Source organism: Salmo trutta, chromosome 19, assembly GCF_901001165.1.
Source record: "Salmo trutta chromosome 19, fSalTru1.1, whole genome shotgun sequence".
NCBI lineage: Eukaryota > Metazoa > Chordata > Actinopteri > Salmoniformes > Salmonidae > Salmo > Salmo trutta.
In genome coordinates this window covers 18,621,689-18,646,847 of record NC_042975.1, presented here as the reverse complement: position 1 = coordinate 18,646,847, position 25,159 = coordinate 18,621,689, and the positions used below count along the sequence as shown (strand labels likewise).

Genomic DNA, 25,159 nt, shown 5'->3' with positions numbered 1-25,159 from the left:
GAAGAGCGGGAGCAGACGTGACAGTATCCCACCCCCTCTTGGGGCGCCACCCGGCGTCCCACCTGGGCAAATCAGCCGAGACATGGGCAAGCCGGTTGGGGCCTGGAAGCCCGACGAACCGGCAGGAGCGTGAGAGCCTGGCGAGCCGGCTGAGGCATGGGAGCCTGAAGATCCGGCTGAGGCAAGATGCCTGTTGATCCCCCTGCAGAGAGGGAGACCTCTCCGGTGGAGAGTTACGTGGGAGCCGCCGAGCCAACCGAGGCAAGGAAACCTCTCGAGCCAGCCAGGGCGTGGAAGCCCGAAGGGCTGGCTTAGGCACCCCCGGTTCTATTGGCGCCGGAATCAACATCAACGTCACCAACAAAACAAAAGACAAAAAAATGTAAACTCATGGACCGGCTGGGCGAACATGAACTGACGATCCGGCTGAGGCCCAACGTGGCATGGGCGCAATCCGAGCCAACCGGGGCAAAGAAACCTCTCGAGCCAGCTAGGGCGTGGAAGCCCGACCAGCTGGCTAGGCACCCCCGGTTCCAACAGGTGGTGACCCAGAGCCGATGCCACCATACCAACCGGAACGCCAGTACTCCCCGATGCTTCATATGTATGGTGGCTGCATTCTGTCACATAAGTTGACGCTGGAGAGACGAAGCAGCTACGGGGAGTAAAACATTTAATAAATAACGGACATGGAACGAGACAGGAACAGCGTCAGCAAACTATTACTAAAGACAATAACAATACAATGCAGCCACGGGGAACAGAGCTGGGGAACTGACAAATATAGGGGAGGAAATAAACAGGTGATAAGTGAGTCCAGGTGAGTCCAATAACGCTGATGCACGTGACGAGGGAAGGCAGGTGTGCATGATGCAGGGCAACCTGGCGCCCTCAAGTGCCAGGGGTAGGGAAGAGCGGGAGCAGACATGACACTTAGAATGTATTAAAAATCCAAACATTTATCCCAACATTTGTATCACAATGAAACTGCATTAATAACTCTAAATTAAGCATATAGGACCAGTTTCTTTGTTAACCGATCAACACACAATAGCCGCATGTGCGCACTTCCTTTGAAATCATTTTGAGAAAATATACTTCATGCTATAAAATTATTGTAAAATAATGCCACGGAATTCTAAGCAATTATTATCTGCTAAATGAACTACTGAAGCCCACAGCCAAATGGCATAGCCATATCAGGTCCTAACATAAGCATTACATGGGCTTGCTCCTACCTATCTTTCCGATTTGGTCCTGCCGTACATACCTACACGTACGCTACGGTCACAAGACGCAGGCCTCCTTACTGTCCCTAGAATTTCTAAGCAAACAGCTGGAGGCAGGGCTTTCTCCTATAGAGCTCAATTTTTATGGAATGGTCTGCCTACCCATGTGAGAGACGCAGACTCGGTCTCAACCTTTAAGTCTTTATTGAAGACTCAACTCTTCAGTAGGTCCTTGAGTGTAGTCTGGCCCAAGAGTGTGAAGGTGAACAGAAAGGCACTGGAACAACGAACCACCCTTGCTGTTTCTGCCTGGCCGGTTCCCCTCTCTCCACTGGGATTCTCTGCCTCTAACCCTATTACAGGGGCTGAGTCACTGGCTTACTGGTGCTCTTCCATGCCGTCCCTAGGAGGGGTGCGTCACTTGAGTGGGTTGAGTCACTGACGTGATCTTCCTGTCCGGGTTGGCGCCCCCCCTTGGGTTGTGCCGTGGTGGAGATCTTTGTGGGCAAGTGTAGGTTGGTTAATACTCGGCCTTGTCTCAGGATGGTAAGTTGGTGGTTGAAGGTATCCCTCTAGTGGTGTGGGGGCTGTGTTTTGGCAAAGTGGGTGGGGTTATATCCTGCCTGTTTGGCCCTGTCTGGGGGTATCGTCGGATGGGGCCACAGTGTCTCCCGACCCCTCCTGTCTCAGCCTCCAGTATTTATGCTGCAGTAGTTTATGTGTCGGGGGGCTAGGGTCAGTCTGTTATATCTGGAGTATTTCTCCTGTCTTATCCAGTGTCCTGTGTGAATTTAAGTATGCTCTCGTTTATTCTCTCTCTCTTTCTTTCTCTCTCTCGGAGGACCTGAGCCCTAGGACCATGCCTTAGGACTACCTGGCCTGATGACTCCTTGCTGTCCCCAGTCCACCTGGCCATGCTGCTGTTCCAGTTTCAACTGTTCTGCCTGCGGCTATGGAAACCTGACCTTTTCACCAGACGTGCTACCTGTCCCAGACCTGCTGTTTTCAACTCTCTAGAGACAGCAGGAGTGGTAGAGATACTCTGAATGATCGGCTATGACAAGCCAACTGATATTTACTCCTGAGGTGATGACCTGTTGCACCCTCGACAACCACTGTGATTATTATTATATGACCCTGCTGGTCATCTATGAACATTTGAACATCTTGGCCATGTTCTGTTATAATCTCCACCCGGCACAGCCAGAAGAGGACTGGCCACCCCTCATAGCCTGATTCCTCTCCAGGTTTCTTCCTAGGTTCTTTCTAGGGAGTTTTTCCTAGCCACCGTGCTTCTACACCTGCATTGCTTGCTGTTGGGGTTTTAGGCTGGGTTTCTGTACAGCACTTTGAGATATCAGCTGATGTAATAAGAGCTTTATAAATAAATTTGATTTGATAAGGACAACTCATAGTATGCTATTCTGTTGTTCTGAAATAGATTACATTTCCTTCATATCCTGTTTCTTTAGACCTTTCTAAAATAAATAATGGATTTATTGTGATGGTGTAGGACATATTAAATTCATTTAATAGACTTTTTTTTAAATGTAGATGTTCCAAAGGTCTGCATCAGTGGCTTGTAGGCTATGCGTGGAAGCCAGGAGATGCTAAATGTGTTTGTGCTAATTAACGGTCAATTACAGTGAGACAGGCAGTTATCTTCTTGACAATCACAGGCTGACAAAACTTCATGACTGCCACAGCCCTAACCCTATTCCCTTTATAGTGCACTACTTTTTACCAAGGCCCAAATAGCACTATAGGGGAAAGGATGCCACTTAAGATGCAGACCTTACTCAGCAGGACCATTAGAGAAGGGCCCTCCTCTCTATGCCCCTAATACTGAGAACAGAGGAACAACAAGTGGCTTCAGACTGAGGCAAAGTATAAGCGTTCAGTGGCCAGCGTAAAACCTGAATAGCCTAGGTCTTGCCATGGCATTGTCAGCTCATTTTGGCCATTTCCATTCCAGAAGTGTATTTGAATAAGCTTAAGTGACGTTCTAAAGGGACATTCATGTATTCATTGCTGCACTTGGAATTTCACTCATGCTTAGAAGCTTACTATGCACGTTTTAAAAGTAGTCTAACTACAAATCCAGAATTGTGCAGAAAATTAACAAGATGTGTGCTTTATTTTTGGTACAATTGTTCTACTAAACACACACACACACACACACACACACACACACACACACACACACACACACACACACACACACACACACACACACACACACACACACACACACACACACACACACACACACACACACACACACACACACACACACTGCTGTTGTGTTGCTTTGTTGTGCAGTGCACCCAGTCCTAGTGGAGCCCTGCCTTGGAGGAATGTCTGTGTGCTCTCTCGGGGGACGTGCCCAGAGTGGACAAATCATGCTAATTGTCTGGGAGAGAAACAGAGCGTTAGACCCAAGATGAAGGCAGAGAGGGAGGATCTCTCCAAAGCCATAGCCGCTCCTCAACTTTTGCTGCTCTGGTGTCTTCTTGTCTCACCTCAGTCAGGTAAGGGAAACTTTCCCGTTTTTGGAAAACACATCTGTGCTGACTTAAAGGAATGTGTAGTGTTCACTTGCAAGGCTAAGACAATGTGGGTAGGAAGTATTTAGAGTGGAGTGGGCAAGTGTAAGTTGGTTTATGCATGTTTTCTGACTGACGTATTTGTTTGGCTGATAAGTTGGACACATACATTTTTGTGTTTTTCTTGTCCTACTAAATTATGCCTACTTTTGCTTGTAAATTTGTTCATGTAAATTCATCTATTCAATAAAAAAAGATGACTGTCAATCATTCAACAGCCCCTAATAAGACCCCTATTATGAATTTAAATGTCTCAGAATATTTATTGAATTAATTTGATTAGCATATATGCATAGGTACCATATAAATTACAAAAACAATTATATAAAACACAATTTCCACGTCAAACAAGCAAATAAACATTTCCTTGTTGTGTACTATATTCTGTGCTTATATTCTGAAAAAAACTTTATTTAAAACATTCAAACTGACTGCACAATGCCACACAGTATGTATTTTTATTACTATTGCTCAATTACTAGAAAGAAAATGAAACTCTGATGACACTCATAAAACTATACATACTCTGTGGATTTAAAAATAGATTGATGAAGATATATTATTTGGCAGAAAGCAGTCACAATGGGACCCAGATTCAATCCTGGAGTAAAATGTACTTTCAATGGACATTGAAAGTACATTGAGAACGGTTTTTAGTCCAGGACTGCTTAATCTGGGTTTGGGAAACCGGCAAATAGGGTTTAGACTTTAGAGAGTATAGGTGTTCGTTCTGTACAAAAAGCTGTTTAGTTCATATCAATGGTAATTGATCTCTGTAGAGCCCATGTGGAACCTATGCTACTCAGATGTCTTCCGGTTGGTTCAGCAGGTTAGCCAAAGCCCTCCACCAGTATTCACGGTGATGTCATTGAACCAAACTGCTCTGTGAGAATGGCACAATCAGAGGATTCTCCAAGATGAGAGGATCATGGTTAGAAGACAGATGTTGGTTGGTATGAGGTTGGAGAAGGACCTGAGCTCAGGCTATTGAGGTGTGACCTAGATACATAAATGGAAAGCTATACGACGAATTGATCATTTTGTACATATATAATTCTAATTGTATATGAGATATAGCAAAAAGGTGTGCAGACTCAAACATAGAAACATGATACTTGGTACTTTTAGAGGTGCGATTGTGTCATGTCATTGCGGTTGTGTTGTCATCAGCAGAATCACTGGGGCCCTCTGTCTTCGGGCTCAGCCAATCGGGGAGCTTGTGTTGCTCTGAGGCCTCTTTTCATGGGCTGCCAGGAAGGAAATTGGTCCAAACAATCCCCCCTTTTGTCAGCTCATCACAGCCATCCAAGAGGACTGCAAGCCGTTACCACGGCGATGCAGTGCTGCCACGCAGGCTCCATGCAGCACACTCTGCCCCGGCGGAGGAGGGGGCCCGGTGCCTACAGTCAAGTCATCAGCAGCCTGCCGCCCACAACAACAGCCAGCAGAGCTAGTTAGAGTCCATTGGCTCTCACTATAAGCCCGCTCTGATCACATACTGTAGGCCATCAAAAAGAAACCTCTGGTCAATCAACTCTGAAAGAATTTCTGCAAAATCTGTTGGCCATAAGTTAAACGGTTTGAGATATGCCTTGTAGTGAACTTATTGAACTAGCTAAGGGGCTAAGAGAAATCTTAGCATAACCCAGACAATGACCTGTTAACAATGTCATGCCTTCTAGCCACAAATGCTTGAATAGAAGCATGTCACTTAATCAAGGACGGTTTAGACACGACTGGGATGGTGGTATTGGTGGTGTAGAGATTGTGGACAGTCCAATATTTTTCTGAATACTAACCTTCACAGTGTAATGGAATTGGAAAGGTCCACAGAAGGCTGCTGAGGGGAGGACGACTCATAATACTGTCTGGAATAGACCGAATGGAATTGCATCAATGTCACAATCGTCTAAAGGAGTAGACCAAGGCGCAGCGTACTTAGCGTTCCACATGTTTAATAAATATGAAACTCACCAAAACAATACAGATGAAAACGAAGAGTGACGTTCTGGGCTGCTCACAGGCAGCTACACAAACACAAGATCCCACAAAGCACAGGTGGGAAAAGGCTGCCTAAGTATGATTCCTAATCAGAGACAACAATGGACAGCTGCCTCTGATTAGGAACCATACTCGGCCCAAAACAAAGAAATACAAAAACATAGAAAAAGGAACATAGAACACCCACCCTAGTCACACCCTGGCCTAACCAAAATAGAGAACAAAACCAGTACCCCCCCCAAAGGTGCGGACTCCGGACGCAAAACCTGACTCTAAAGGGGAGGGTCTGGGTGGGCCTTCCTTACGGCGGCGGCTCTGGTGCAAGACGTGGACCCCGCTCCACCTTCGGCTTGGCCCACTTAGGTGGCGCCTCTGGAGTGGGGACCCTCGCCGCTGACCCAGGACAGGCGGGCGACTCTGGCAGCTCCGGACAGGCGGGCGAATCTGGCAGCTCCGGACAGGCGGGACTTTCCGTAGGCCTGGCTCTGGGCGCAGGCACAGGACTCACCAGGCTGGGGAGACTTGCAGGAGGCCTGGCTCTGGGAGCAGGCACAGGATAGACCGGGTCCTGGAGACTCACTGGAGGTCTGGAGCGCACGGCCTGCACAACCCGTCCTGGCTCGATGCCCACTCTAGCATGGCACTTGCGGGGGGCTGGCCTATAGCGCACCGGGCTATGAGCGCGCACTGGAGACACCGTGCGCTTCACAGCATAACACGGTGCCTGACCAGTACCACGCTGCTTCCGGTAAGCACGGGGAGCTGGCTCAGGTCTCCAACCTGACTCTGCCACACTCCCCGTGTGCCCCGCCCCGGGCTTCCTTGCCAGCCGTGTTCCCTCATACCGTTGGTCCTTTTCTCCTGCTGCCTCCGCTCTTCTGAGTGCCTCTACCTGTTCCCATGGGAGGCGATCCCTTCCGACCAGAATCTCTTCCCAAGTGTAGGATCCCTTGCCGTCCAGGATGTCCTCCCATGTCCAGTCCTTTCTCTCCCTGGCCCAGGATCCTTGCTCCTCCTGGGCACGCTGCTTGGTCCTTCTTTGGTGGGATCTTCTGTCACGATCGTCTAAAGGAGTAGACCAAGGCACAGCATACTTAGAGTCCCACATGTTTAATAAATATGAAACTCACCAAAACAATACAGATGAAAACGAAGCGTGACATTCTGGGCTGCTCACAGGCAGCTACACAAACACAAGATCCCACAAAGCACAGGTGGGAAAAGGCTGCCTAAGTATGATTCCTAATCAGAGATAACGATAGACAGCTGCCTCTGATTAGGAACCATACTTGGCCCAAAACAAAGAAATACAAAAACATAGAAAAAGGAACATAGAACGCCCACCCTAGTCACACCCTGGCCTAACCAAAATAGAGAAGAAAACCCTCTCTATGGCCAGGGCGTGACAATCAAACACTTGGAAACCATGTGTTTGATGTATTTGATACCATTCCAGTAATTCCACTCCAGCCATTACAACGAGCCAGTCTTCCCCAATTAAGGCGCCACCAACCTCTGAGGGAAGTGGGCCAAGTGTCCTTGGGTACACGATCTGGGTAAAGCTTGTTTGTTGGATATGAAATGGCTATCATTTCAATCTGTGAGGTGACAGAGGGTCCCTGGTTCGAGCCCAGGTTAGGGCGAGAAAAGGGATGGAAGCAACACTGTTACACTAGGCCTATTTAAAAGACACTTGTAGCAAGCTGAAATGGCATTGCAGATAGGATACACCTGTACCCCATTGCAATGTAATGCATGTATCAGTTTATCCATGTCACACATGCGTGTAAGTGGTGGAACACGTTCCATTCGTATGAACTGAGACGTGTATAGAATAGAAATCTGCTAAATATACAGTATAACCTGAATAAATAGACTCTGTTCCATCTCCTCTGGGTCCAGGAAGTGTCAAGGGGGTCAACATCACCAGCCCTGGCTCTCTGATCCGGGGCACGTTGGGCGGGGAGGCACTCCTCTCTGTTCGCTACAGCAGCTCCAGCCCCGACGCGCCAGTCATCAAGTGGCAGCTGAAGAGGGACGACAAGCCCGTCACCGTGGTCCAGTCCATCGGCACCGAGATCATTGGGAACCTGAGGCCCGAGTACCGGGACCGCATCCTGGTGTTTGAGAATGGCACCCTCCTACTCCACAACCTCAAACTCTCTGATGAGGGCACCTATGAAGTGGAGATCTCCATCACGGATGATACTTTCACCGGAGAGGGGAGTATCGACCTGACTGTGGATGGTATGTGGTCCATAGTGTAAGCAAGAGCCTATCTCCTGATTCTGTAGCGCGAGGCAGCTTGATGTACAAGTAAACCCCTTGGACAGGATACTAGTCTATCACAGGGTCTTATCCCCCAATCCATCTCCGTAATGCAGAGATACATTGGGTTCAATTTTTAGAGTCTTTGGTATGACTTGACCCCCCAACCTTCCAATCTCAGGGAAGGCACTCGATCCACAAGGCAATTGAGATGGTTGATGCATATTTTAGTATAAGTTTACTTGTCCTTTATGACATGACCTGCTTGTAGGAACTGCTGGGATTGTCTGTGATAAAACCAAAAGATTTTTTTCCTTTTTGTTTATACAGTATTTCTCACACATTTGTATGACTGTAACATCGGATGAATTGTCAAAGAAAGTGCAGGGGACAATGGTCCAAAACATGTTGTTCTTGTAAAGTCATTGTTGCAATGAGGGTCACCTGAGAAGTTGTTAATGTACACCTGAGCAAATTTCTTAACCCATCATATCAGTATAACCTTTGACCCAGAAGGAAGAGACATGTCTTGACGTGTCTGACTACTATAATTATTCTCCATAGAGCCCATATCCAGACCTTACGTCCACATGGAGGTGTCCTCAGTACTGGAGCTCAGCGAGCACTTCACCCTCAACTGCTCCCATGACAACGGAACCAATGCCAAGTACAGCTGGCAGAAAGGAGGGAAACTGTTGACCAATGAGACGCGTCTGCAGCTGTCACCTGACCAGAAGCTCTTGACCATTGTGCGGGTGCTGATGGTGGATGATGACATCTACGGATGCGCGGTGGAGAACCCTATTGGGAGCATGAAGAGCCTGCCCATCAAACTCACTGTCTACAGTAGGCTACACAGTGGCACTATAGGCTTGAACCAGTGGCAATTCAAAGTCACAATCTTTAATCCGGTTTTAGGTCAAATGGCAACGTTGCCACATGCTTTGCTATAAAATTGAGGGATGAGGCTGGATAACTCCTGTAATAATCTCTGGCTATTTAACCCATGATATAGGCAACTTTAGAAAGTACTCACTAAATCAATTGAAATAATTTTCATAATGTCACCTCAGAGTGCTTTTCCCTTATAGTCCTACTTGTCACTGGTTCAAGCCTAGGGCGCACAACAAATACTTCACTGAAAAGCAAGTCCTTGTATGTGAGAGAAGGGGTGAAAAAAAGGCAAATGCAAGCAATAGATCGTTTTTATTTTACTAACTGTAGCCTAATGTACCAGCAGCAAAAAGATAATGAGTGGGAGGGAAGTTGATCACTGGCCATACATCCAGTACATGACTACATCACAGAGACATGAGTGTATGCGTAGGAGGACGGGGGAGGAAGTACATGCTGTAATTCTGCTTGAACATATTGTTAAGTAGTTCTACTGTGCTGTTTGTTTTCCTATGTGGATGCGTCCCAAATAGCACCCTATTCTCTATATAGTGCACTACTTTTGAACAGAGCCTCGGTGGCCCTGGTCAAAAGTGAACACTAAATATGGAAAAGGGTGCCATTTGGGACAAAGCCTATGACCCTGCTACCCTCCTGACCCTCCCCCAACAGGGAGGAGTTCCCTCTACATCATTCTCTCCACCGGGGGTATTTTCCTCCTTATCACCTTGGTTACGGTGTGCGCCTGCTGGGGGCCGTCCAAGAAGTAAGAACCAAACACACTTTTGTCTCACTCTCTACATGTTTCTGGATGCTTCGGTCTGTTCATGGTCCTATGGGTTGGGAATACAGCAAGAAGATTAGTAACATGGCAGAAGCATATTGATAGTCAAGTTCATTAATGAAATCCAGTTAACTTGATAATAATTATTGAATTATACAATTTAGTCAAATTTGTATTAAAATAATAATTACTATTTTATAGTACAATAATTGTACTGATATACTGTAGTGTTAAATAGACAAAATGCTAAATTTGACATGAACAATGTTGTTTTGAACAGTTTTATACTGTATAATTTAAGCACACAGTTGATTCTCACATACAGTATATTGTATGTTTATTGTGCAGAGAGCGGCAGAAACAGCAAATGAAGCCCAGAGGTTTGGCAGGACTGCCAAGGCATTTAATAGAACACCCTGATTATTCCCCAATCAATCATGCAGGTAAGGAACCTAATAATTACTTGTATTTATATTTCCTATTTATTCATAAGAATTATAAATTGTTGTGCTACACCAAAGGTCTTCATCCAATGAATGTTTCATCCTGTACAGTTGACGTTGTACCAAAAATGATGACTGAACATGAACGCAAGAATCCAGTGGCACTCTACATCCTCAAAGAGGTACCTCTTTTTAAATAACAAAAAAGCTGTCATCAGTATCTGACTCAAAACATAGCTAATAATACATTTGAATTTAATAAATCAATAAAAAGCCCAGAGACACTGTGGGGACTTGTAGGTTTTTATTTCTCAACCCTCATTCAGGTGTTAAGATGACTACAATATCTCAATGTAGAAAAAAATACAGCCAGTATGTATTGTTTGGAACCTGTTCAGAGCATTGTGTGTGTCTGAGTATTGACTTGGTTTCCCTCGTTGTAGGATTTCCCTCAGGGCGACCATGACTCACCCGGCAACATGGGCCTTGGCCTCTCCTCTGAACCACCCAGCAGCCCCCCCGGCTACAGCAGCTCCCTGTCTCCCTCCTCACGCTCCCCTGAACCCCCCGCCCACTCCTCTCGCAGGTACCCCCGCACCCCGATCAGCTCCCCCCCTTCGCATCACAACAAGGTGCAGGGCAAGTCTTCCACCCCCTCCCCACCCTGCACTCGAAGCTTTGGGTGCATGTTCCGCGCCCCAGTGGGCATACTGCCTGCCAGTCAGTTGGAAGAGCCCGCCCCCACACTGGAGAGCAAAGGTACCACTCTACAAGTCCTGGAGGGATGAAGTGTGTGCAGACTTATGTTTCAGCCCAGCAATAAGACATCTGGTCTAAATTGAAAACCGTGACTAGTTGAAAAAGGATCGTATTCATTAGTCACCAAAGGGAACAAAATGGCCTGAAACAGGGATGGACTAACTGGAATTTTCCAATAAGAAACATTCATTTTCTTTTTTCTTTGCAAAAAGTTATTTTGAGTGCCCTAATGAATATGGCACTGGTGTGGTGAAGCTGGGCCAGAGAAAAAGCTGCCACAGTGTGTCTCCTGTTGTCTACCCCTGGTCAACATGCTCTTCCCCCCTCCATGCCTTGGTGCTGTAGAGAGACATGTTTACATGGTGACTGTATGTATATATGTAAATAGATTTTATATGACGTTATAGTGCAATAATGTTTGTCTCAGAACCCAACACAGCACTTAATCATCTCAATAGGTTTGTCAATACACTGTCATCCTCCACAACTGTATGGGTCAGGTTTAGGTTTTAAGCTATGACACGTTAGTTAGCCTATTGTTTTTTCTTCAATTCTATTATGTCCTATTCTTAAGACCTGATCAAATGTATAAAACCTCTCTTTAAAGATACCCATTTATCCATATATTGGTACATTTTGTATTGTGTGGATGTTTGTAATTTAATTAATCATTTTCTTTGTTATTGGGTATCATAGCTGAATAATCATTCAATGTTTTTCCTTTGTATAGATTCATAGAATTATTAAGAAAATCAAAGGATACATTGTACATATCAGCAGAGATGTTCATTAAAGACGTGATGAGGAGGAAATATTGGTTGTCATTTATACATTTGTCTCACTCAAAGTTAAACTTTAGTGAATGTTTGAATGTTTCAAACACTTTATCCTCAATATTGTCAGTTTGCATCTTCAGGTGAGCATGCATTTTTGCCATTTATCTATGCAGAAATTAATTGGAAAAATAAGTTAGTGTAGCAGATGGCAATCTGTGAAACTCACTCCTTAGCCTGAAGTGCCTCCACTTGCGCTGCTGAATAGCTACTTTTTCAGTGGTGTGACTATATAAGACCCTTTGAGAGGGCGGTTACGTGTGATAGTGAGGCAGAGGTCCTGGGTTCGAGCCTCGGTATGAGTGAATCAGGAGGAAGCTGTACCCGCTAAACAAGCAGCGTGATGTCTTTTACAATGGTGCCGTGTTCCGGATCATCAGTTGGGCTCAGCTCAATGATGGGGTCGCTGTGGAGTGGGTTTGGGGGGTGAATGTAGCAGATGGCGATGTGTGATACTCACTCTTCAGCCAAAATGTCTCCACTTGTGCTGCCGAATAGCTAGCTTTTAGGTGGCGCAACAGGGTAAGATGCTAATGGAGGGTGGTCAGGGGTGTTAGCAAGGCAGAGGGCCTGGGTTCGAGCCTTGGTATGAGCGGAATCAGGAGGAAACGGTACTCGCTAAGCAAGCAGTGTGACTTCCTTAACATTAGCTTACGTGGGACTTCTTCAGACAGTGGTAGGCTGCACCCATCGTTGTCGACATCAATGCAATCTCTTCATCTCTCTCCACAGAGAATGTTTGTGCCCTGCAATAAAACAGAGGGGACATACTTTCAACAACGTACAGTACAAGCTTTATGTAATTGGTTCCTTTTTGTCAAATGCTCCTCATTCTGTTCTCACACACACACAGATAATTTGTTTGCTGATTCACAGTCATAGGACAATAGTACGCCTGTTCAGTGACCACTACAGCTGTGTAGTTGAGTCATGGAGAAGAAAGAAAGTGATTATTCTGCCTATCCCAACATCTACACTACCGTTCAAAAGTTTGGGGTCACTTAGAAATGTCCTTGTTTTTGAAAGAAAAGCAACTTGTTTTGTCCATTAAAATAACATCAAATTGATCACAATTACAGTGTAGACATTGTTAATGTTGTAAATGACTATTGTAGCTGGAAACGGCTTTTTAAAGGAATATCTACATAGGTGTACAGAGGCCCATTATCAGCATCCATCACCCCTGTGTTCCAGTGGCACGTTGTGTTAGCTAATCCATGTCTGTGTTCTTTTGCCCATCTTATTATTTTATTTTTATTGGTCAGTCTGAGATATGGCTTTTTCTTTGCAACTCTGCCTAGAAGGCCAGCATCCCAGTCGGCTCTTCACTGTTGACGTTGAGACTGGTGTTTTCCGGGTACTATTTAATGAAGCTGCCAGTTGAGGACTTGTGAGGCGTCTATTTCTCAAACTAGACACACTAATGTACTTGTCCTCTTGCTCAGTTGTGCATCAGGGCCTCCCACTCATCTTTCTATTCTGGTTAGGGCCAGTTTGCACTGTTCTGTGAAGGGAGTAGTACACAGCGTTGTACAAGATCTTCAGTTTCTTGGCTATTTCTCGCATGGAATAGCCTTCATTTCTCAGAACAAGAATAGACTGACGAGTTTCAGAAGAAAGTTCTTTGTTTCTGGCCATTTTGAGCCTGTAATCGAACCCACAAATGCTGATGCTCGATACTCAACTAGTCTAAAGAAGGCCAGTTTTATTGGTTCTTTAATCAGAACAACAGTTTTCAGCTGTGCTAACATAATTGCAAAAGGGTTTTCTAATGATCAATAAACCTTTTAAAACAATAAACTTGGATTAGCTAACACAACGTGCCATTGGAACACAGGAGTGATGGTTGCAGATAACGGGTCTCTTTACGCCTATGTAGATATTCCATAAAAAATGTGCCGTTTCCAGCTACAATAGTCATTTACAACATTAACAATGTCTACGCTGTATTTCTGATCAATTTGATGTTATTTTAATGGACATAAAATGTATACATTGGAGAGTAAAGACATTACAAAATTTGTCCACAGAACAGGGAAAGATTATTACATGCCTGTTGTTACGTGTTAACGTGTTGTTACTATGTTTTCTCACTCGAAAACTATGTCACTGTGTGCTTGGACTTTTCAGTGGGCCTAAATCAAACGGCCTATTTCCATAGATGGAAATTAGTTTATGTAATGTATTAGTATCTGACCAGTGCAGAGAGAGTAACACAGCTTAAGACTGTTGCGCAGAGCAGACCGTCTATGGTCACGACAGGTACACCAAAAGCTGGGCCTTGGGTACTGGCACATGCACTGCTTACATTCCCGCTCTCTCGGGAAAAGTGTCTTCACACACATAGGCAGCTGCGACAGCAGGTGAGAAGGTCGACTCGAGCCGTGGACCCAGCAGTGCAGACGAGCACAAGGTCAGCGATGTGTGTGTTCAAGCTTTGTCAATGGTTTATAACCTAATCAAAAGCCTGGCCTTTAGTCGTAACGGCAATATGTTGTCCACCACTATTTTGCTGCTTTATTACCACGTATCAAATAATTGCACCTCTTTTAATCGTGGAGGGCAGGGAATAGACAGGGAGAGGTTGAATACATCTGTTCAACAGATTCTAACAGCCTAAATATAATTTTAATCAACTCACTTTCATGCCTAGGGTGCTTCTGAGTATGAGGTTTTGAGCAGGCTAGACTGCGCATGTTTGAGTCAAACTACATTTTGATGGACACCTGGTACGACCATTCAGATCTCTCTAATCCAGAAGAAACCCAAATAAATGAAGTGGGCGGACCAAAAGTGGTCGCACTGTTATTACGTCACCAACAACAAGAAGCGTCTACTGTGGCAGTTGAGAAGCCAAACACTTTAGCATTTAAGAAAGGTTATGTTCACAGATACTAACAAATAATGTATAGCTTTCCAGACAATTAATACTAATTCCAAAGCTGTTGCACATCGTGAAACGTATTAGGTTGGTTGAAGAAGTAGCTAGCTAACGTTAACTCAGAAGTTAGCAAACGTTGCCTAGATAGCTAGCAACATGCCCTCTATTATCAATCCTAAAGTAAAGGGCACAACCAAAGTTTCAATTAGTGGGATAACAGTACATGCTCAAAGCAAACATTGTCATCGAAATAATGTATTGGCCGAGAGGAATCAGGCAGTTGCACCTGTGGGCGCCTGGGTGGAGAGTGGACAAGACTGCCAGGATGAGCATCCAAATGTAAGTGTAGCCGTACATCAGTTATTGTACTTGAACAGGTAGCTAGTTAGCATATTTACCTGTTGACTTATTCTTTCGTATGAGTCAGGTTCGTGCCCTGCTAACTGAGGAGCTACAGATGGAGATTCAACGGGAGAAAGAGGAGAGTCTTCGCCGTTTTCAGGGAGAAGTGCGCCGCCGCGTGGCACAACAGGCTCAAATCCGCAAGAAGTGGCAGCTTCAGAAGTCATGCGAGATGGTGACTAGGCTATATAATGTGGATAATTAACATATTGTATTACAATTGCTGTTCATGATGGAAGACAGTTAGTAGGCCAACATCATTATAAAAACAACAAAGCAATACAAATGGAAACAATACAGTTATCTTGGTTTCCAAGTATTGTAGCTAGCAACTGCATATGTAAATGACATGGACTATGGGTAAATGAGCACCACCTCTATCAAGAATGTCACAGGCTAGTGACACAAACTTGGGTATGCCATGCAGAGTCCTCAAACTCCTCATTTAATGACAGCATATTAGCCAGTTTAAAGCCTGCGTTGTTTGTCTTTACAGGCAGAGCAGGAGGGGAGAGTGTTCCAGCAGTCCAGCGATGCAGCGCAGAGATTGACCCCCAGGAAGAATCTGTTCCCCTACTCCCCACAGAGAGAGCTAGCCATCTGCAGCCCCAACTCCCGCTGGGTTCGAGCACAGGACCATGAGAGCAGCGACAGAGAAAACAGGACAGATCAGCAAACGCATCAGGTGGCTAAATTTATCTGTGATGATTGACATCTTCTCCAGAGCATCTTCTATTCTATGCATTAAATGGAAGTAAGAAAAACGACCACATATCTCGATCATTGCAAGGGAAAAAAACTTCTAAATACCAGTAGCCTTGCAAAATCTGTGCTTGTTACAGTAAAGGAAAAGCAAGTAGTATTCATTTAAAAAAAAAATAATAATCTGTTAAAAAAAACATTGAATGAAGCCACACAAGCACTGAGTGATATTGTTATTGATTCGCATCTATATCTAACGTGTGTCTATAGCTGCGTTTACACCGGCCTTTTGACCAATCAGATCAGATCTTTGGGGCAAAAGATTAGAATTGGGAAGCCTGTGTAAACACAACCTATGTCCATCATTGATCTCTGCAACAAAGGCTGCATTTACACAGGCATCCCAATTCTGATCTTTTTGCCACTAATTGGTCTTTTGACCAATTAGATCCTTTGCCTATAATTGGGCAAAAGATCAGAATTGGGGTGCCTGTGTAAACGCTGCCATATAAACCTAGGCTACCTACCTGTTTATCCTCAATAATGCCAACGGATTATTTAAACAGATGTTGAAGCCATTCTGCTCATATTAAGTCAGTGACATTGCCATTACTTCTGTCGTTAGCGCTATAGATAAAATAGGTAATCATATGGGTTGGTTCTGGTATTTCAGCTCAGCAAAGTCATGAGGCAGGTCAGACACAGACTGGCAGCCTGTCAGACGGTCCGTGATGGAGAAGTGATGTCAGAGCTCCCTGGGGGAATATGGAAGGTGTCTCCTATCAGAGATGTGAGTTTGTTTATACTGCCCCTTTCTAACAGACCAAAGTCAATTTTTACAAAAATGTCAGATAACCATAGAATTAGAATTAATTTATTCTACCTCTTATAGATTTGGCCAGCAGCATACTACCCTGCATCCCACTGCTGGCTTGCCACTGAAGCTAAGCAGGGTTTGTCCTGGTCTGTCCCTGGATGGGAGACCAGATGCTTCTGGAAGTGGTATTGGAGGGCTAGTATGAGGGACTCTTTCCTCTGGTCTAAAAAAATATATATATCCCAATGCCCCAGGGCAGTGATTGGGGACTTTGCCCTCTGTGGTCACTAAAGATCCCATGGCACTTATCGTAAGGGTGTTAACCCCGGTGTCCTGGCTAAATTCCCAATCTGTCTCCATACTGTACCATCATGGCTACCTAATCGTCCCCAGCTTCCAATTGGCTCATTCATCCCCCCTCTCCCCTGTAACTATTCCCCAAGTCTTTGCTGCAAATGAGAATGTGTTCTCAGTCAACTTACCTGGTAAAATAAAAATAAAATTTCATTCTGTTTCTTTGGCTATAACTTTATCATTTGGAACTCTCAATTGCAGGAATACTGTCTTTTCTGTAAAATTTGTCAACATTTTAGTACAAGGAATTATTGTGCTTTCTAACTCAAAACAGAAACCTGTATATCGGGTGACAAGAGAAGAAGAGGGTCATGAAGAGGAGGAGGAAGATATTCCTTTGATTGGGCAACATGACTTCCCTCTTCAGAACTTTGATCCTCACGAGGGTCACAGGATCAAGACTGTCACCTTTGACAACAATCCGGTCTGTCACCACAAGTGTTCTCTTTTTGATACTTCTCCAATTTCCAAACACTCCCATTTCCCCAAACCCCACACAGTCAATAGTCCTGTGACTCACATGCTTATCCTAACATTCCTTTAGTCAGGCTATAGCAAATTGTTTGTTTATCAATCTATATAGTTACCTTTCTAACTCCAACTAAACTACCCTAAAGGTTTAATCTTACATAATGCACAACGAAAGGTGCTCAACTCTTACTAAGTTCTGTAAATTATTCTTTGGGTGCTTTTGTCCAGGAGTCACCTGACTTTTATGAAAAAGACTGCTTTAAGGCCAAAACACATCTATTGTGACAGCTAATAATCAATCTTTCATACCTGTGTTTATTGCAGGTCTGTCAGAGGCTCTTTAGTGAGCCTTATCCTGAAGGTCATGGTAATGAGTTTAGTAGTGACCATAGAGCTACTCAAGTGCTGTGGCCCCAAGAAGACCAGGAGGAACTGAAGAGACAGGTGATTAAGGCCAGTTAGAACTACATTATAGGGTTTTAGTGTTTATGAATATACACCCTGGCCTTAGACGGCTATTAAATAAACTTTATCACTGACCATATTTACACACAGCCCTCCACCAAATCCCCCCTTTAGAGATCAACTAACACTGTATGACACATAATGATTCATGCAGCACGGTGGCCCAGTGTATTTTCAGCCCAAAAAGTACCACATATTTTCAAGACACTTTCAGCTAGTTAGCATTTAGTAAAATACACTACATGGCCAACAGTATGTGGACACCACTTCAAATGAATGTATTCAGCTATTTCAGCCACACCCCCTTGCTGACAGGTGTATAAAATCGAGCACACCGCCATGCAATCTCCATAGACAAACATTGGCTGTTGTTTGGATACCACCTTTCCAACAAGTCAGCCCTGAAGCTGCCCGGTCAACTGTAAGTGCTGTTATTGTGAGGTGGAAGCGTCTTGGAGCAACAACGGCTCAGCCACGAAATGGTAGGCCACACAAGCTTACAGAACCGCCGAGTGCTGAAGCACGTAGCACGTAAACATGGTCTGTCCTCGGTTGAAACACCCACTAACACGTTCCAAACTAACCCTGGAAGCAACGTCAACACAAGAACTGTTCGTTGGGAGCTTCATGAAATGGGTTTCCATGGCTGAGGAGCCGCACTCAAGCCTAAGATCACCATGCACAATGCCAAGCGTCAGCTGGAGTGGTGTAAATCACTCCGCCATTGGACTCTGGAGCAGTGGAAATGCGTTCTTTGGAGTGATGAATCGAATCACGCTTCACCATCTGGCAGTCCGACGGACGAATCTGGGTTTGGTGAATTCCAGGAGAACGCTACCTGCCCGAATGCATAGTGTCAACTGTAAAGTTTGGTGGGTGAGGAATATTGGTCGGGTTGTTTTTCATAGTTCAGGCTAGACCCCTTTAGTTCCAGAGAAGGGGAATCTTAACGCTACAGCACACAATGACATTCTAGACGATTCTGTGCTTCCATTTTTGGGGCAACAGTTTGGGGAAGGCCCTTCCCTGTTTCAGCATGACAATGCCCCCGTGCACAAAGCGAGGTCCATACAGAAATGGTTTGTCGAGATCGGTGTAGAAGAACTTGACTGGCCTGCACAGAGCCCTGACCTTTGGGATGAATTGGAACGCCGACTGCAAGTCAGACCTATTCACCCATCATCAGTGCCCGACCTCACTATTGCTCTTGTGGCTGAATGGAAGCAGGTCCCCGCAGCAATATTCCAACATCTAGTGGAAAGCCTTCCCAGAAGAGTGGAGGCTGTTATAGCAGCAAAGGGGGGACCAGCTCCATATGATTTTAGAATGAGATGTTCGACGAGCATACTTTTGGTCATGTAGTGAATTTGCTTTAAACTTTGGTCTCGGCTTTAATCGCATTAATGTGCTGGAACATTATTTTTCTCCATATGCACATTTTATAAAGAAATATACCCCTTGACACCATAAAACAACTTTACCTTAACTCTAACAATGTTTGTTTGTAGGGTCAGTCTCAGTTTCTGATGTACCGACGCCTATTCATGGACATTGAGAGAGAACAAGTGAAGGAGCATCAGAGACATAGGAAGCACCTGAGGAGAATCGGAAGGTGACTCGGCACAACCACAATAAACAAATGTAGTTCCCCCTCTGGATATACTGATTTTCAAAAAATTTCACTATTAGTAAACTGTGCTGTCACATTTGCATTCATATCAGGGTTGGGGTACATCTCATTTCAATGCAGTCAATTGAGATATTAAACTGAAATTCTAAATTTCCCTAGTTTTTCTCATTTGAATTTGTGTTCTTGTTGAATTGACTAATTTAAATGGAATGTAACCCAACCCTGATTCATTCTGTACCAGTCAAAAGTTTGGACACACCTACTCATTCAAGGGTTTTTTTTTTTTTTTTACTATTTTCTACATTGTAGAATAATAGTGAAGACCTCAAAACTATGAAATAACACATATGGAGTCGTGTAGTAACCAAAAAAGTGTTAAACAAATCAAATATATTTTATATTCTTCAAAGTTGCCACCCTTTGCCTTGATAACATCTTTGCACACGCTTGGCATTCTCTCAACCAGCTTCACCTGGAATCCTTTTCCAACAGTCTTCATGGAGTTCCGACATATAGTGAGCACATATGCTGAGCATTTCTTTGCTGCTTTTCCTTCACCCTGCAGCCCAAATCATCTCAATTGGGTTGTGGTCAGGTGATTGTGGAGGCCAGGTCATATGCTGCAGCACTCCATCACTCTCCTTCTTGGTCAAATAGCCCTTACACAGCATGGAGGTGTGTTGGGTCATTGTCCTGTTGAAAAACAATTGATAGTCCCACTAAGCGCAAACCAGATGGGATGGCGTATCGCTGCAAAATGCTGTGGTAGCCATGATGGTTAAGTGTGGCTTGAATTCTAAATAAACCACTGACAGTGTCACCGGCAAAGCACCATCACACCTCCTCCTCCATGCTTCACAGTGGAAACCACACATGCGGAGATCATCCATTCACCTGCTCTGTGTCTCACAAAGACACGGCAGTTGGAACCAAAAATCTCAGATTTGGACTCATCAGACCAAAGGACAGATTTCCACCGGTCTAATGTCCATTGCTCGTGTTTCTTGGCCCAATCAAGTCTCTTCTTCTTTTGGTGTCCTTTAGTAGGGGTTTCTTTGCAGCAATTCGTCCACGAAGGCCTGATTCATGCAGTCTCTGAACAGTTGATGTTGAGATGTGTCTGTTACGTGAACTCTGAAGCATTTATTTGGGCTGCATTTTCTAAGGCTTGTAACTCTAATGAACTTGTCCTCTGCAGCAAAGGTAACTCTGGGTCTTCCTTTCCTGTGGCGGTGCTCATGAGAGCCAGTTTCATCATAGCACTTGATGGTTTTTGCGAATGCACTTGAAGAAACTTGCAAAGTTCTTGAAATTGTCTACATTGACTGACCTTCATGTCTTAAAGTAATGATGGACTGTCGTTTCTCTTTGCTTATTTAAGCTGTTCTTGCCATAATATGGACTTGGTCTTTTGTATACCAACCCTACCTTGTCACAACACAATTGATTGGCTCAAACGTATTAACTTTCAACAACGCACACCTGTTAATTGAAATGCATTCCAGGTGACTACCTCCATGACGCTGGTTGAGAGAATGCCAAGAGTGTGCAAAGCTCTCAAGACAAAGGGTGGCTACTTTGAAGAATCTCAAATATAAAATATATTTTGATTTGTTTACTACATGATTCCATATGTGTTATTTCATAGTTTTGATGTCTTCACTATTATTATACAATGTAGAAAACGGTAAAAAAAATAAAAAACCCTTGAATGAGTAGGTGTGTCCAAACTTTTGACTGGTACTTTATAAACATTCATACTCCTTCAACATGGTCTCTTCAATGTAATGGATAAAATGTGTTGTTCTTAACAATGCAGACAGTGGCATTACATCCCATTGCAAAATAAGAACACATTTTAATGTAGTTTTGTCTGAATTTCCTTTTCAACTGTAGGATAAAAGCAGAAAAGGAACAGAAGAGGTTGGATGAGGAGAGGAAGTTGGAGAGACTGCGGCAGCTCGAGGAGGATAGACTGGAAATGGCTGAGAGGAAATTTCTAATTCTGGAGCGACTGAGGCTTGAGGAAGAGGAGAGGGCAGAGGTGTTAGAGAAGAAAGAGAGAGCAAAGAAAGATAAAGAAGCCACAAGGTAACTTTATTAATCAATACAATCTGAAATTAAATGGACTTAGATACAGCCCAGAAGGTTTTTGATAATTGTACAGTATCTGACATAGAATGGTCAATCTTCTGCCAATATATATATATATATATATATATATATATAATTGTTTTGTCCTTGAGCAACACATCATGTGCTCTACTCCTCCAAAAGTCACATTGGGAAATATGAAAGACCTTATTCTTTCTAGAAAATACCAGTGTAAAAAATTAAATTCTGATGTTTGCTCGTGATAATCATGGCAACCAATGTTTTTATACTTTAGATAACACATCTACATTCTAACCTTCTCCTGACCCCACTCCTAGACTGGAAAGCATGCTGAATGATTAATCTCCTTTGAAAGTACTTTTTAGTCCTGGAATAATCTTGGTCCAGGAAACTGGCCCTAAATATGTTTGTGCTGGTCAACTAGAGAATAAGGCCCTGTGTCCCAGCCTGTGTTATTGTGTGACACGTTGGGTACTTTGACAGAAAATGGAACAATACACATTGTTTTGTGTCTTGTGGTAGGTACATCGAGGCTCTGAGAGCTCAGATGAAGGAGAGGATAGTTCTGGAGAATACAGAGCTCCCTCCTCTCTGTTGCTGCGGAGACAGTTTCTGGGACTCCCATCCTGACACCTGCGCAAACAACTGTGTCTTCTACAACAACCCTAAAGGTACAAACGGTACCAAATGTCTCAACCACAAGCCAATAGGCTACCTCCAAAAGAACAGTATGGTATTTATTTGACCTGCTGCATGCCAAGATGGGTGACTTGCACCCTTGATGTATGTTTACGATATAGAGGATGTATCATTTCCCATATAATATTTTCATCAATTATTCAGTGGTTCCTAACATCAATGTTAGGAATGTTCACTTTTTAGTTTCTGGTAGTAACATGCCTCGAGGAGTAATTAACGCAACTCTGTCAAGGTCCCTCAACATGAAGCTACTGACGTTTATCAGTTACCCAATATAATTACCTCCTGTTCATTCAACATATCAAATTCCTTCCATATTTTCCCCGTTTTTGATTCTTCCCTATTTTGATTCTTCCATTATTTTGATTATTTCCTATTTTCCCTATTCTAGTCTACCTGGGTCATGTTCATTAGGGCACGCAATATAATAAAAAATGTACAAAGCTTTGTAACAAGATTGTAAATGGTCATGGTCAAAACATGTAGATTCACTGGTTGCAAAGATGGGGAGAGGTCTAGGCATAATAAAGAGATGCTCTGCTTTGTTGACACCACACTCCAAAAAGCAAGTTCTGCAGGCTCTAACCAGGGGTCTGATTATTGTCCAGTCGTGTGATCCAGTGCTGCAAGGAAAGACCTAGTTAAGCTGCAGCTGGCCCAGAACAGAGCGGCACATTTTGCTCTTTAATTATAATCAGAGAGCTGATATAAATACTATGCATGCCAATCTCTCTTGACTAAGAGTTGAGGAGAGACTGACTGCATCACTTCTTCTTTTTATAAGAAACAATGTGTTGAAAATCCCAAGTTGTTTACATAGTCAACTTACACACAGCTCTGACACACACACTTATCCCACCAGACATGCCACCAGGGGTCTTTTCATAGTCCCCAAATCCAGAACAAATTCAAGAAAACGCACAGTATTATATAGAGGCCTTATTGCATGGAACTTCCTTCCATCTCATATTGCTCAAATAAACAGCAAACCTGGTTTAAAAAATCAGATAAAGCAACATCTCGTGGCACAACGCCTCTCCCCTATTTGACCAAGAGTTTTTACGTGTGCCTTTTAAAAAATGTATGTAGTTCTGTTCTTGTCTAATGATGTTCTGTATTTTGTCATTCTGTATTATGTTTCATGTTTTGTGTGGACCCCAGGAAGAGTAGCTGCTGCTTTTGCAAGAGCTAATGGGGATCCTAATAAAATACCAAATACCAAAATGATAATTAGGGTTTCTTATTGGGCTAGTCCATTTTTCAGTCAGTTCTCTTACGTTTGGTTCCTGATGAACATGACCCAAAGGTTCAGAATGATGTGTTATGAATGGGATGGATGTGTTAATGATTGTGTTTGTCTTTCATCCAGCCTATGTCCAGGCTCTGCGGTCTGCTCTGTTGAGCTGTGATCTGAAGGACAGGAGCCACTCCACTCACCAGCGAGCCTCGGCTCGCCGGATTGCCTCCATGCACGCCCTTTCACCCAGGAAGGAAACCACAGCTCACAGGAAGTTAGCCACCTTGCAAAGGAACAAAAAAAAAGAGGACATTTGAATTTCAGCCCTCTGTTTTTAAAAAAAAAATCAATAATGACCTTTAAACGGTACCATGAAAGGACATGTCGTTTTGTCATGCTATTGATTTTAAATCAAACCTTGCCGTCTCACTCTCGAATACTTATCAGTTGTAATTCCTTGAAACGTGATGTCCTTTGTTTTGTATGGTTTTATTTTAATTATCTGTCTTTAGTTATGTTAAAGATGTACACTTGGTTTTACGCTATGCTTAATTGCTGAAAAATTGCTGATTTAAAACCTGACATTTTATCTTTTGAACCTCGGGATGATGCTTCAGTGGTGTTTGTTAGTCCTATAATATATTTTGGATGCAGCAGTGGGCATAATCACTGGTAGTGTCCTAATCCTTCCTATGACAGTATATATTATTCCATTCCTATGGAAAAGTGGGGGATGAAAATGGCAGCTGGTTTCATTTCCTATAAAATGGGGAAAGAGTGATTCTTGTCCTAGGCAACAGACCTATGATTCTTTTAAAATGTTTTATATCAATGTATTATTAATGTGTTACTCATTGCATTGTTTGGGTGATTTGTTACGGTTTCCTATTACGGTAAGATGTATTTATTTTTTAGTGTTCACCAAAACTGAATGAATGTATGATATATGATAAATGCTCATGTTTATTAATGAAAAAATTAGAAGCTAAACTTGTAGGATACAGTGCATTTGAGAAGTATTCAGACCCCTTGACTTTTTTCAAATTTTGTTACATTAAGGCCTTACTTTTTGTTACGTTACAAAGCAAAAAAGGTAGATTTCTTTTGCAATAACATTTTTTATGGAAATATTACATTTACATAAGTATTCAGACCCATTACTCAGTACTTTGTTTTGCAGCGATTACAGCCTCGAGTGACAAGCTTGACACACCTGTATTTGGGGAGTTTCTCCCATTCTTCTCTACAGATCTTCTCAAGCTCAGTCAGGTTGGATGGGGAGCTTCGCTTCACAGCTATTTTCAGGTCTCTCCAGAGATGTTCGATCGGGTTCAAATCCGGGTTCTGTCTGGGCCACTCAAGGACATTCAGAGACTTTTTCAGAAGTCACTCCTGCGTTGTCTTGGCTGTGTGCTTAGGGTCATTGTCCTGTTTGCAGGTGAACCTTTGCCCCAGTCTGAGGTCCTGAGCGCTCTGGAGCAGGTTTTCATCAAGGATCTCTCTGTACATTGCTCCATTCATCTTTCCTTCAATCTTGTTTCTCATAGTCTGAGAGTCCTTTAGGTGCCT

The 25,159-nt window shown here is 43.6% G+C and overlaps 2 protein-coding genes and 1 long non-coding RNA gene across 4 annotated transcripts; 2 read left to right on the top strand and 1 right to left on the bottom strand.

Annotated features, from left to right (window-relative positions):
- The first annotated feature begins 3,515 nt into the window (after positions 1–3,515).
- On the top strand, positions 3,516–11,796 carry LOC115154093 (hepatocyte cell adhesion molecule). The gene is made up of 7 exons (XM_029699969.1): positions 3,516–3,760; positions 7,739–8,083; positions 8,669–8,950; positions 9,671–9,764; positions 10,131–10,225; positions 10,337–10,407; positions 10,669–11,796. The coding sequence occupies exons 1-7, from the start codon at positions 3,673–3,675 to the stop codon at positions 11,011–11,013; spliced, it is 1,320 nt and encodes a 439-aa protein (XP_029555829.1). The 5' UTR covers positions 3,516–3,672; the 3' UTR covers positions 11,014–11,796.
- On the bottom strand, positions 9,292–14,557 carry LOC115154094 (uncharacterized). 2 transcript variants are annotated; one of them, XR_003867817.1, is made up of 3 exons: positions 14,459–14,557; positions 12,278–12,563; positions 9,292–9,831 (listed from the first exon to the last, which is right to left on the bottom strand). It is a non-coding gene; the product is annotated as an uncharacterized LOC115154094 (long non-coding RNA). The 2 variants fall into 2 exon arrangements; XR_003867816.1 differs by having other exon boundaries at positions 12,473–12,563.
- Positions 14,558–14,611: 54 nt separating this feature from the next.
- ccdc15 (coiled-coil domain containing 15) lies at positions 14,612–24,729 on the top strand. Its single transcript, XM_029699967.1, has 10 exons — positions 14,612–15,037; positions 15,126–15,275; positions 15,597–15,785; positions 16,476–16,592; positions 17,248–17,397; positions 17,769–17,888; positions 19,418–19,521; positions 21,436–21,630; positions 22,177–22,325; positions 23,723–24,729. The coding sequence occupies exons 1-10, from the start codon at positions 14,855–14,857 to the stop codon at positions 23,905–23,907; spliced, it is 1,542 nt and encodes a 513-aa protein (XP_029555827.1). The 5' UTR covers positions 14,612–14,854; the 3' UTR covers positions 23,908–24,729.
- Positions 24,730–25,159: the final 430 nt, after the last annotated feature.

Coding starts and splice junctions, on each gene's coding strand:
- LOC115154093 (XM_029699969.1), top strand. CDS start 3,673: ATGAAGGCAGAGAGGGAGGATCTCTCCAAAGCCATAGCCGCTCCTCAA. Junction 3,761..7,738: donor TCTTGTCTCACCTCAGTCAG/GTAAGGGAAACT, acceptor CTCTGGGTCCAG/GAAGTGTCAAGGGGGTCAAC. Junction 10,226..10,336: donor TTCCCCAATCAATCATGCAG/GTAAGGAACCTA, acceptor CATCCTGTACAG/TTGACGTTGTACCAAAAATG.
- ccdc15 (XM_029699967.1), top strand. CDS start 14,855: ATGCCCTCTATTATCAATCCTAAAGTAAAGGGCACAACCAAAGTTTCA. Junction 15,038..15,125: donor GCCAGGATGAGCATCCAAAT/GTAAGTGTAGCC, acceptor CGTATGAGTCAG/GTTCGTGCCCTGCTAACTGA. Junction 15,276..15,596: donor TTCAGAAGTCATGCGAGATG/GTGACTAGGCTA, acceptor TTGTCTTTACAG/GCAGAGCAGGAGGGGAGAGT.